Below are 13,179 nucleotides of genomic sequence, written 5' to 3' on the forward strand. Positions count from 1 at the left end.
ATCTTTGGTAAGGGATCCTCTTATGTTAGCCAGCTACTGCAAAATCCCTGTTAGCACAGGTGAGGCTAAAATGAAGTGCAAATGGAAGAGCAACACTCAAAACAGTCAAAGGTACAAATGCTTGCAAAACAAAGCAGCTGGAGAGTTGATTATCTACTTACGCTAAAATCCTGCCCGCAGAGGGACAGTCCCTGTCCAGCACCCTCCCAACATGCCTGGCCACACAGAGGTAGGTACTTGGGCTGCCCTCCCAGACACGTTTTTCTAATGAGGTGTGCAGGCTTTCATAGTTCACCTCCTTCATGGAGCCCTTTGGGGAGATTTAATCCTTCCTCCTAACCTACTCAGGGGGTACTTTGTCTCACCTCCTGGACAAAAAAAAAAAAGTGAGATAACTTTTACTTAGGATGTAAATACTGCTTGGGCAGGACAGTGTCTCTGCTGTGCTTGGCTGGCTGGTTAACAGTCCTTTAATTACAGGAATAAATCACTCTCTCTCCCCTTCTTTGAGGACTTGGCAAGCACTTTTCAGTGCAAAGTGTCCCTGAAATTTCCTGTCAGGGTTGCAGTCTCTGAAATGCCTCATGGATGGAGCTATGCAGGTGCCACCACTGGGTCGTATATCTTATTTCAACTTGCGTGCCAATAAGGTGCCTCTGTTTGTATGGGATAAACCCAGGTAACTCACTTCTGCTTTTTGAGTTGAGGTGCAGACTGGAGGTGCCCGGGGCTCCAAACCTTTTTCCCCCAAGCCTTTGTTTCCCTAGGGATTTCGCAGCACAGTTACCTCAGGTGCTTCTTGGTTTTTTTGCTGGACCACTTGGTTGGGTTGTGCATTGAAAGATTATTTGGAAATTAAGTGTAATGCACCCTTTCTCACTCTTGAACCCTTGAATGACCCACTTTGCTATAGCAGAATAAACACCTTTCTCACCCTGAGTAAAAGTGTTTGCTTTGATTTGTTATAGACCTTGGAAATTCAGCACTTCCATCAGCTGCCATGACTACCTCAGGTAAGGGGGGAAAAAAAAAGCCTTTCTTATTACTCAGTCAGAAGACGTTTGATCTCTGCTCAACCTGTGCTTAAATGTCACGTACACAGAGCCAGAGACGTGCAGGGAAAGGTCAGTGAGCTCTGGTATTGATGGTACCTGTGTGCTGCTGGATGGGAATTTGCGAGCTATGAAGTTACCCAAGAAGAGATCTGACACAAATCCTGCTAAAACTGTCATGTTAGGACAGCATGTAAAATGGCATGCTGAATGTCATATATTATTCTTACGCCTTTTTATAAAATGGAATAAAACGCCCTATACAACTATGAATAAATTTGTCCTATTACGACAGTGATGTGCATGTGATAGATAAGTTAAAACCACTGCTTTTCCTTGACCCAACAGTAGCGCACCATTCCCATTCATTAATGATATAAGATAAATCCTACTGCTTTACCAGAGCATGCATATGGATAACTATATTAAACTATCTTCAGCAATTGAGAGGAAAACACGCAAGAGTAGGTGATCTCCTGGGCTTATACGACTGCTGCGTGTTGTCAGAACCATTTCTGGCAAGGCCCTGGCTAGGTGGGGGAGCACCACCACCAAGTGCATAATCCACCCCACAGCAGTTAAATTGAACCCTGTGTACAAAAATGTAAATAAATAAATAACTCACACAGCTAGCCCATGTGAGAAGGTCTGCATTAATAAAGTCAGCCATCTCTGGTTGCTCCTCAAATTTGTGGGAGCATTTTAACCTTAACTCTGACAACGGGATTTCTGCCGCAGAGTCTGTGTTAACCCAACAGCTACTGCAAGCTCTTTGATCCAGGTTGGTTTATGATTTATTAATATTATTTTTAAAAGACCCTATCAACTAAATGTGATACTGTTTAATCTGTTTGTCTCAAGAGCATCAGTCAACATCTTTGGCCTCTCTAGATTTCACAAGTCAAACAAGCTTGGCTCCTGCTTCCACAACACAAGGTAATCAATTCAGCCAAAATGTTTCTTGTATTATTTCATAGACGTACGAGAAAGATATGTAAACACCATGACTATCTTGAATTTTTTGTAGCAAACACTTTAATGTCCACTGAAGCCCTTTTCCTAGTGCATTACACCCTAGGAATTCCACAGTTCAAAAATAAATATATGCGAAAATGCTGTCGATTTCATCTTTTTTTTAATGCTGCATTCAGGATAGATGCATTAATTTCAGCCAGTGAATAGACGTTGAGTATATACCTTTACAATACTTATTCCTTGTATTTCTTTAATGAAATACCATACAGAAATAGAGTGACATTAGAGATGATAGAAAAAATGCGATCCAAACATTGGAGCACAAGAGTACAAATACAAAGCACCGATAAACAAAATATTTACAGCAGATGACTCAACTCAGTGATTTCTGCCCCGGGCTGGTGGCACGGGGGCCAGTGGAGGGCAGGGTGACTCACTTAGAGCCGTTTAACTGCGCTTCCCCGGGGAGAACTACGTGCACCAGCGGCTGGCACGCACTTGACAGCGCAGCAGCAGCCTGAATCGAGAGCAGGTGAAGCTGTGAACCTCCTGCTTTCTGATCCCAAAATAAAGGGTTGATGCCCGCCAGGCCCAGCAGAGTGCATTTTCTTGCAGCACAGCCTGTCTGCAAATGCTTTTTTCTTTAAAGTCTCCTTCCATTTTGAAGCCCAGCTGTTGATCCCTGTAGGACTGGTAGGTTTTAAGCAGCAGTTAGAAGGGTGTTGGGTCTGCCCTCACTGGCAGCAAGGTCTGCACTTGTTGCCACGTGGCCTGAATAAACACAGGCATGGCACACGCTCCTATTTCGGAGACAAGACAGCCCATGAGAAACAGCAGCGCAGGCAGCAAGAGGAAGAGGCAATGTGGCAAGTTGTTGTCAAACACCATCTTTCTCTCCATAGCAGCACCAAAGTTTTGGCTTGGAAATGATCCACCACTGAGGTGGCAGCTGGCAAGAATGAATTTGGCCCTTGATATTTGCGGCAGCCTTGTTCTCCCAAACAAAAAAAATCAATTGCAACAGACTAACTTTCACCAGCGTGTGGGGCACTGAACGTCCTCCTTAAGCTGTGCAATTCAATCCTGCAATCTTCACTTAAAGTAACCTATATTACACTTCAGCAGTATTTACCCAGAGATGCGCAAGTAATGCGCTGAGCAGTGTGTGGTGTAATGCTGGAGGAAGACACTGAACACAAGGCTTCATCCTGCCCCAGCAGAGTGCTGGCTGGGAGCTGAATCACTTAATGTAAGGCCCTGGGGCATGAAGAGGCTAGACCGAGATATGCCAGGGCAGAAACGTAGATTGCAACCGCACTGAAATTGAAGTTTGCTGCTTCTCAGACTGGCTTCCGCATCCCCAAAGTAGAGAGACTTGCCCAGCCTGGCTGACAGCGGGGCAGCAAAGCACTTGTCCAAGTGGACTGAAAGCCCTTCTGTCTCAATAAACAATTTCATGACAAAGGCTATAAATAAACAATGTGACCAGAGAGGATTCTCCTCGCTGGATTATACTTCTTCACCAGTTGAGGAAGTACGAGGTCAAAGTCATACTGTAAGCCGGAGCTGAGCCATTTCTCTTCTGTAAACAGCCCAAGAAACATCTGCCTTTTAACCAATGCCCCTGACATGTGGCGGTCATTGTGTGCTGGCCATGGGTTACTGCTTCTCCTCTCTGGCTCACTGCTGGTTCCCACACCGGTGCCGCCATCAACTTCTTGAGCAGATCAGTTGGGCTACAGCCAAGTCAGGACACCAAATCTGCCATTGTAAAAAAGGGGTTTGATTCAGTTCCTGTTATTTTGCAAGTTTTTAATGCAAATCCAAGAGACAGCTGGGAAAAGAGTGCACAGATATAGACAGGAGAAGGAGGAGGGGAGGCAAAACCAAGGCTGTTAAAACTGCAGCCTGGTCTTTGCTTAGCTTCCACGATAGCTCCATCTCTGAGCCCAGAGATGCTCAGGCTTTGAGAGCTGGGTTTACAGCTGCATTTCACCTTTTCAGGTTTGTTCAGATGGCTTAATGGTACTTTTCCAAAAATGAGACAGGTGTTAGGAAAGATGGACTCTTTTTAGTAAATGTGAAATAGTCGTCTTGGGAAAATAGAGGTCTACTCTTGCTAACCACCATCTGTCTGTGTTTGAATATCAGATAAATAGCTAGTTCAGCTCTAGAATACTTAGCACTTAAAAAAAAAAATAAAGGAAAATGTTAAATAAGTTGGTATTTGGCACCAGGCAATGCAGGTGTGACTCCTGTACACTGACTTCTTCAAAATTTCTCTTCGCTAGATGGAAAATAGTTTTGTCTCATTGGAGCTGGTGAAACCCTGTTTAAATTCTGATTTATGTACATTTGCTCATCGCACTCTATTGGCTTCAGGTCAAAACAAGCCAGTGCACTCAGAACTATTGAGTTTCAGCTGAAACTCAGCTAAAATCCAAAAATGCATGCTTAAATGCCCATATGTTTTCTCAAAGTTTATTTATCCATCTCACCAAACTCCTCCTGAGTTTCTAGCTTGTGACAGACTAGACACAGAATTTTGTGTGCTTGTCTGAGGGAAGCCAGCATCTCGGGTAGTAGGTTACAACTCTTTGACCTCTTTAGTCAGGAAACAGGGAAGAAAGAGGGGAAAATGAAGAACGGGTGATAGGGTTCTCTACAGCAATTTTTACAAGCTTGTGTGTTTTTCAGCAGGAGCACCGACTTCTACCTCAGAGACAAAAAGCTATACCAGTGCCCCAGCATTCGATGAGAGTTTGACAACAGCATGTGAGTAGATAATGCATCTCCTTTGCTTCATAGGACTGTTAACAGGGGAGTTATGTAGCTAAATGTAGCTAAATACAAGTGCTGCAAATGTGGCACCAACTCAGCAAGTGTCGGGTTGCAAATCTACATTTGCCCTGGAGTACCTTGCAAAAAATATAGCAGCAAGTACTCGGCTCTACGTGGTCTTCAGTTTGTGATGCCTTTGCCAAGAACATTAGCTCTGCGGTGTTTATTTTCAGCTGCTAGTTGATAGTTATCACATCGCTATGCAAAAATTATTACTAAACATGGAAAAGTTGTGTCCAAGCAGAGGCCAGAAGTCGGGTGGTATAATCTGTACCAGCTTTTCAGTACTGCCCAGAACCAATTCTCCTGCTGCGTTGCACTGAGTTAGAAGATAAAGACTGGAGTCTTCCAAGCTGTCAAGGATTTGCAACAGCAAAAGAGGAACAAAAAGCGTTTGAGTATCCTGGTTTTATTAGACGTATTTAATTTAATAATATTAAAATTGAGAAAGTTGCTAGGCAAATGTAGAGAGTACTGAGAGTAGCTTATAGATGAAATAAATTACTGGAGAAGCTAAATAAAATCACAGAGCAGCAATGAAATCATGAGATAATGGGGGGCAATAAAGGCTGGCTAATAGAACATCGAAAGGCGGCCTCATTAAAGATCAATGAATCAATAAAAAACCCCTAGGGGTAGACCCTTTTCCACAAAGCTTTCACTTTAGAAAATCTCTGCTCAGCAGCAGAAAGCCAGAAATGATTTTCTTTTTTAACATCTTGGTTTGTCTTTGTGCTTTCGGAACAGGCAGGACCTGTTAATGCACTTCTGCATTTGCATGGCAGTCGTATTTTGGCTGAAGCGCAAATGTAGCAGCCACTTTCCATTTTCTGAATATATTTGGCAGCACTCTGGTGTTTATTTAGCAGCGTATGATCCACAGCCACACATTTATACCGAAACCTTGTGACAGCTTCTAAAGCTTCACGATCCTGCTCTTGCACAGCTTGCTGGTTGCAATTTTTGCTAAAAGCATGCTGAATTACACTACGATTTGCAGGAGGCACCGTGCGTTGCACCACTCATCGGCTTCCCGACAGCCATGCCTGCCTGGCCGCCAGCTGAGGCATGGCCTTCAAGGGTCCTCAGTCTGGTGGCTGTAATTGAGGGCAATTTCAGAGCTCACGGGCACCGGCGCACCCGCTGGGGCATACCAGTGTGTTCCCCTGTGCCCTCCCAGGGCCACCAGGCTCTTACAACAGGGATTACCGTTATCAGTTCAATCCTCCGAGGCTCTAACTCAAGCCACTATGTAAATAATAATAAGTAGTGCTCGTTGGCATGCTGTATAGAGAGCACTGTTACGGGATCTCTAAGCGTACGTCCTTTTTTTTAATATAACTTTTAAAAATGCCAGATCTACCACGCTTATCCCCATTAAATTAAACACCTGATAAACAAGGAGAAAAGAAGAACTGAATCGAATTAATCTCCAAAACTCTCAGTGAATTTTTAGAGTGCCCTAAAATTGGACTGATTTTGGTAGGGCTTTTTAATACATACATACATATATGTATATATACACACACATGCTTGAGTGTTCAATTTCAACCAGAACAAGCGTCACATGAGAAAGAGATTTTCCTGGTTCTGTCCAGTTACTCATTTACATAATTTAAACAATGGATTTTTTTTCTCGCATTTATAAATCAGCTATTATACTAGAGGCTTTCAGGTATTTCTGTTATTTCATTTGTTGTTTGCCTTAGAGAAAAGCGAAGGGTATAAAATAGCCACAGTTAAACCTAACGAAGCAGTCACGTACAGGCTTGTAAGATAATTGAACGATATTATTTCTTTTTGTCTAGATTTGAACGATTCCACCACCAAATCCCCACAAAGCCTCAGGAATGCCACACGCTCCTCTGAGAATACAACCCTGGCGCGTCGTAAGTGCCGTGGCAGCTCTGAAAAGATGTGCACTTGTCTAGTCACATATTTTAGCTATTATTTTGATGCAAACACAGAGATGGCTAGAAAAAAACAGGAATGTATCCTTAGGCAGCACTGATCTCCAATGTAGGTAGCTTAGCCGTATTAGGAAAGGGAATATATCTGTCTACAAACAGATGAAATATGATTTTTGTGGTTCAGACACAGTGCTTGACAGAGGAGACTGAGGTTTCACTCAGTCATGGCAGAGGCAGACTCTTTGTGTTGCTGCTAAGCCACTTAGTATCTTTACCTTTTTCATTACCATCAAAGAGGCGAAAAGCTTATCATTCTTCCAGACCGCTGTGCAGCTCAATGCTGGCTTGCTGGAACGTCTTAATAGATGTTTTCTAATAGTCTTTCTTTCTTTTACTACCCTTTAATTTGATAAAAGCATATTTTTTGTCTAACACTGGGTTGTAGGCCAAGAATGTAGGCATCCCCCCAAGTGAAGTCTGACACCTGGATTCTGGAATTTGATTTCCAGTCCTCAGCAGGGTGAATAACGGTGGCTTCTAAACAAAACCTTCATTAAAAAAAAGGAAAAAACAAATAAGTTACTAAAAATGTTCTATGCCCATATCCTTTTAGGTAACCGGTCCTTCAGCACCACAGACCAGCCAATTTCTGTTACCAAGGGGAAAGATTCCTTTACTACCAGCAGTCTGCTCAATAGTACGGGTGAGACATCATCTTACAAATCCCCTTCTTTCAGCATGCCGTTGCAGTAAGCAAGAAAAGTAGAGAAGCACGAAACCTGGAGCATTGTGTAAATTTGGCCAAGGAATTTCAAAAAAGGGGAAAGGGACGGAGTCACGGCAGCTGCATCCCCACACTGCAGGTTCTCACAGGCTTTTGGCATTCCTGCTTTCTCCCTACCTCTGCAAGCAACACCCCAGCGCATGTTTTCTTCCAGCAGCAAAACTTGGCCGGTCACACTCCCGCACCCCAGGGGCCACTCATGGCTCATGCAGCATGGTGGACTTGGTGCCCGGCCGTGGCACTGGCTGCCACTGTGGCTAAGATCCAGGCTGGGTGATGTGCCAGTAGGACCGACCTTGCAAAGGGTCATGACACCAGCACAACGGGAGGTGACACTGGGGTGGTATTGCCCGGTGACACTTGTGCTCCAGCCCTCTCTGGCACCCAGCCCATTGCTGCATCCTCCACAGTGGCTGAAGGAGGACCGTGCTCCTCCTCTCCTTCCTCCCCATAGCCAGGACCCCGAGGGCACCTCTTCCAGCCACCAGCACCCCCGAGGGTGGTTGCACAGGATGGGGCAGTGGGGGGATCCCAGCACCGCGATGGGGAGAGGCAGCTGTGGCGAGGCAGGGATGCTGCGCCACCAGCGAGAGCCCACCCCAAAGGGCGGCTGCACCCTTGGCCAGACATTTCAGCAGGGTTTGGTGTCAGCAGCATGAAAAATAAGCTGGCGGGAAGGAGGGCTGGGCTGGCAGCTGTGCCCGGTCCGTGCCATGCCATGCTTCCTCTTCTTGGAGAAGCTCACGAGGGAACAGAGAAAACCGATGGTTTTTGGATGAAATACTTGCCGGGCTGTGCCTGAATAATCTCACCGTGTGAACCGATGGGTGGCTGACATCAGCCTGCAAACCCAGTCAGAACAAAAGTGGTTTAAGTCCACAAATTAGAGCTGCAATGCTCAGAGTTTGGGATCCTCAGCCTGGGAACCTGGCAGTCTGGTATTGATGTGGGCCCAGGTTGTCACCAGTCCTGTGCCTGGGGGGGAGCAGCGAGCCACAGGCAGCAAGCAGGGATTTCCCTCCTCCCCGAGGACGCTGGGCTGAGCTCTGTCTTGTGTGTCCCTTCCAGGAGGCGTGAGGAACACGAAAGCCAGTCGCTTCCCCTGGCCAACAGTGGTAGCTGTCCTGCTCCTCTTCTGCAGTTTTCTCATAGCTTTAGGCATCAGGAAATGGTGTCAGTACCAGAAAGAGATGTAAGTACCAGGGAGGGGAATCGCGAGGGCGGGAGGGGTGGCACAGGGGACAGCACAAACTCTAACCCCGCTCTTTGGATTTACGCGTTTTCATTTGAGACTACCCACTCTGCACAAGACCTTTAAGTACATGGATAGCTCATGCTGGTTTTTCATACAGAGGTATGAAATGTGGAGCATTCTCAGTCCTTTCATCTGTTCTGTGGGTTATCTATAAAATAAACTTTAAAAAAAAGTGCAGCTTCAGGGTGTGAGGGAAGAATACAAGTCAATTTTTTCCCCAGAGCCCCCCACTTCTATTAGCCTCCCTGCCAGGTGCTTTTGCTCTCTCATTTTGCATGGTTACTTGAGGACATGTTTTAATGAAATTGTACTTCTAGGGCAATACAGACTATTTGAGTTGTGGATAATATATGTGAAAGTAGGCTACCTGAAACTTAATCCCAGTCAAAGAAGCATCGAGTTTGTAATTATTACCAAAGTTTAATTCCTTACTAAAGCACTCAGAGATCTACTGATGAAAGCAGTATCTAAGAGCCAATTATTTTTAATCTTACTAACATTACTAAAATGTTTGAAAAATCATGGTGATTATGAATCATTTGCGGTTCTAGAAAACCCGTTTGAAACAGGACTGCAAATCCTGTATATCAAAAGTAAAAATGGGATTGACTTTTTTCACTGATTTGGGACAGGACCTTTCTTTATCTTGGCCTATAAAGTGACAAAAAAACCCTCACGAGTCTTTAAATATACCTTCAGAGAGCTGTGTGAGCAAAAGATCTCTGTGAGGGTTTTGAATGCTTCACCAGGACCACGATCTGTTTTTTTGAAGCATGAAAAAAGTAAAATTGTGAGGTGGAAGCTGAGAAAGCCAAATGAATACCTGCAGGTGCACTGGGGCTGTAGAACAGAAACAGGGAAGTTGCAGTACCTAAGAGCAAATGTCAGGTGCTCTTATAATGATTTTGTGTCCATCTACCTCCTCCTGTGAACATTTTACAACAGTCTTTTATACGGCTTTTGTGTGACAGCACGTTTTTTCTCCTCTGTTTCAGTATGAACAGACCTCCATCTTTCAAGCCACCGCCACCTCCAATAAAGTACACCTCCATGGTGGAGTCTGATGGGACTCCCCCGTCCTGCCACGAACTGGAAAACCTGTAACATTGCCTACACCCCTTGTGCAGTGCGCAGACGACTGACACAGTTAAAAAGCTCTGTCTTTAAAACAGTGATTACAGGAGTTTGGTCTTAATGACCCCTATTAAAATTCAGAGCGCCTAAATGACATTAATGTTGGAAGCTGAGCACTCCTGAGGACACTTACTTCATCCCGTCTATCTCTAGGTATGCATTACGTTAACACCATTGTGAGTGTCACCGTAAGATTACATGTGCTTAATTTGAATTTGGTGATCAACTGGGAATTTGCTGTCTTGTTAATGGGAGCAGATTAACACATCACTCTGCCAGCCTGCCTGAAGAGTGTTGAAGCTTTTTGTTTTACTACGTGTATAGAGACAGCTCTGCCGTATGGACACCACGATTACACGGGAAACGTTGGCTTAACACAAGATTTGTGATACCTACATGAGCCATTCTTACAATTATTATTTTTTACTGTATAAATATTGACTAATATGACCCAATATATAATTTCCTATCACTGTGAAACTAAACAAAAAATAATCAGCACTTTACATGGAAAGAAAATAGTCTGCATCTGTCATCACCGGGGTTGCAGCACGGGATCACGGGGAGGGGCTGGTGAGATGGAAGGGGACTGTGCTGACAGGTGGAAGTGTTCGCAAAGAAGACTCAGTCGCTGCTGGTGAAGTCAGGAGAAAGAGTTGGCTTCGGGCTCATTTACAAGCCACCTGTGGACCAGAGACTTAAGGACTGAAGTGACTAAGGACCCCAAAGATAGTGGAAAGTGCCAGCCCTTCGGAAGTGCTGTGCCTTTGAAACAATAATTACTCTTCAGTCTGCTTTTCTGAAATTATCTTTACGGTACATGTGAAGAAAAAAAGGAATGTAATCATTTTATCCTCCTTTGTTCTTAATGAGCTTCTGTCACTTGCTGTCTTCGCATTTTTCAAGACCTCAGAGGCAGTTTCCCAGGCGGCTTAAGCCTGTGGAAGGGACGATCCAGACTTACCCCTATCCTACCCCAGCTGTGTATTTCTTTGCATTGACACTAGTGACTAAATGCCCGTGCCGAGGGTGGGATCAGCTCCGCCCGCTGCACAGTTCTCAGCCAGGTCAGCAGCTGCGTGATCACTAATGAAAGGCACAAGAAATGCAGCAGGAGCACTGCTTTTGGTAGCAGCGTGGTCTTACGTTACCTTCAGCCAGCCAAGCAGCTGTCCCTCCAAGCTTGTTTGAAAATGTATTGTTACCACAATGGTATTTCTGTAATTAATGCAAATCGACTAAAATTCAATCATGTCAAGCTTAAAATTGGTATTCTGATTTAGGAATCTGCTAAACACCAGTCAATGAGTATCAGGGTTCAGAGCACTGTATTTCCTGGGACTTTAGATGAATGAAGGACTTACTTACTGGAAAGAATGATTCGACAGACCTTTTTAAAGTATTTGGTAGTGTTATTTACCTTATAGCACAAGCAGTTCTAAATCCATCACCAAGGGAATATCTGCCCTCAGCAGAAAACATTTTCCTTCCCACAAAACTACACAGACTTTGCATGCACAGAAGGCTCAATATTAACTTAAGCATTTCTTGTCTGTATAGGTTTGTAGAAGTAGTTTAACTTTTGTCATACTATCAGCCACTGCAAAAGAAGGTAGCTTTTTGTTCTTCAAAAAAAGAAATAAAAAAAAAAACCCAGCTGGATAGCTGTATTCCAAGGGATGCGGAGAGCCAGGACTTTCTTCCTCGTCATTAGATGAGGATGTCTGCAGCACACCTGTGGAAAAGGGGTTATGTTATCATCTCAGATATTTTAATCCCCTCGGTTGCTTCATGTCAGAGATGTTCCCTCCGACACTAAGGTTTTGCAGGGTGCCTCACGAAGCGTTTGGGCTTGGCATCGCTCTCTGCTGATGGACCCAGACTGCAAGGAGCGCTGCCAGGAGCTCTGTCCTGGTCCCTGACCCGTCCATCCCCGAAGGATGCTGCTGCTTCCACAAATCTGGATCAGCAACGTAAAGATCTCCAGGCGACTCCCGCCTGGCCGAGGAGCACCCTCAGCCTCCTCAGGGGGGTCTTCCTCACCGCCCCCCCCCGCGATGGGGAAACGCGCTCCCGCCGACGGCCAGCAGGTGGCGCCGCAGCACCGCAGCCGGCGGCCCGCGGGGCCGTTCCCGCCCGCCTCGCCCCGCCCCGCCGGGGACCCCCGGGGACCCCCGGCACAGCGCGGCTGGCGGACGGGGGCGAGGAGGGCTCCTGCCCGCCCCTGCCAGCGCCAGAGAGGGAACCTCGGTGGGTGGCCGCTGGGCAGGGCCGTGTGGGACCTGGGCGGCGAAGAGGGAGAGAAAATCCCCACCTGCCAGCCCCCACCTTTCATTTTTCTGAGCTAAATTGAGCGTAGAATAGTTTATGTTTCTGTTTGACTTCATCTGCTCCTCACCAGGAATAAGCACGTAACATACCGTGACTTGAGAATTGTGATTAGGTTCAAAATTGTCCCCTGCTTTAATTTAAGGAGAAAAAAAAAAAACAAACAACCCTTTCAAGCCGTTATTTTTGGCACCAGCTGCCTCAGCATGTGGGCTTAAATCATTCAGCTTGGACTTGGGTTCTGTCAGCCCTGGAAGAATTTGGCCCAGATTAAAGTTTAAGTTATCAGATGCTTGAAGATGGCTATGGGAGTGTCAGATACAAGCCCTTCTGTAAGAGTAAGGTGTGCAAAGCTTGCTGCGTGGGTATAGAAAAGATTTTTTAAAAGAGGCTTGAGCGTTACGTTGCTAAATGCAAATCCGTGACACAATGAAACCTATAAAGCAGACCCGAGTCAGAATCTGAGGTCACGTATAACACAAATGTAATACTGTGAATTTATCTGGGCCTGCTCTATATGGTCTTTAACATGTGCATTACGCAGCTGTAAAAGCAATACGGTGGAAAGCTAAGCAGCAAGGTGGTTTTATCTACAAGCGGTTTTCATCTGCTTCTGGGGAGAGAGCAAATGGTCCTGGGGGAAAGAAAGGGATAAAAGCAATAAATTTGTTTTCAGCTACTAACATGCCCGGTGAAGTCAGTGGCAGGGCCTGGGGACTTCAGTGGAGCGAGTGATTTTCCCAGCGCTCCGCAGTTTGTATTCCTGCCTGTTGCATCCATCCAGGTGGTGCTGGGCCCCGCCGACCGGGGGCAGGGGCAAGGCTGCCAGCCCGGAGCCCGTGGGGTGCCTGGGGCAGGCGGGCATCCTCAGCCTCTGCCTGGTTGCCACCCCTGACAGCA

General features: G+C 45.6%; 1 protein-coding gene across 1 annotated transcript in view; it reads left to right on the forward strand.

Moving 5' to 3' along the window:
* CD96 (CD96 molecule) overlaps positions 1–11,464 on the forward strand; it is a 29,649-nt gene extending 18,185 nt beyond the window's left edge. Inside the window, exons 9-15 of the mRNA XM_087757558.1 lie at positions 969–1,013; positions 1,914–1,988; positions 4,725–4,802; positions 6,677–6,757; positions 7,392–7,481; positions 8,631–8,754; positions 9,813–11,464. Of these exons, the coding sequence (XP_087613684.1) occupies positions 969–1,013; positions 1,914–1,988; positions 4,725–4,802; positions 6,677–6,757; positions 7,392–7,481; positions 8,631–8,754; positions 9,813–9,921 (602 nt within the window). The 3' untranslated portion in view covers positions 9,922–11,464. The remainder of the gene's footprint in view (positions 1–968; positions 1,014–1,913; positions 1,989–4,724; positions 4,803–6,676; positions 6,758–7,391; positions 7,482–8,630; positions 8,755–9,812) is intronic.
* Positions 11,465–13,179: the final 1,715 nt, after the last annotated feature.

The sequence above is a fragment of the Nipponia nippon genome, unplaced genomic scaffold (assembly GCF_047370975.1).
Source record: "Nipponia nippon isolate SJK-2023a ecotype South Korea unplaced genomic scaffold, ASM4737097v1 scaffold_2, whole genome shotgun sequence".
NCBI classification, from domain to species: Eukaryota; Metazoa; Chordata; class Aves; order Pelecaniformes; family Threskiornithidae; genus Nipponia; species Nipponia nippon.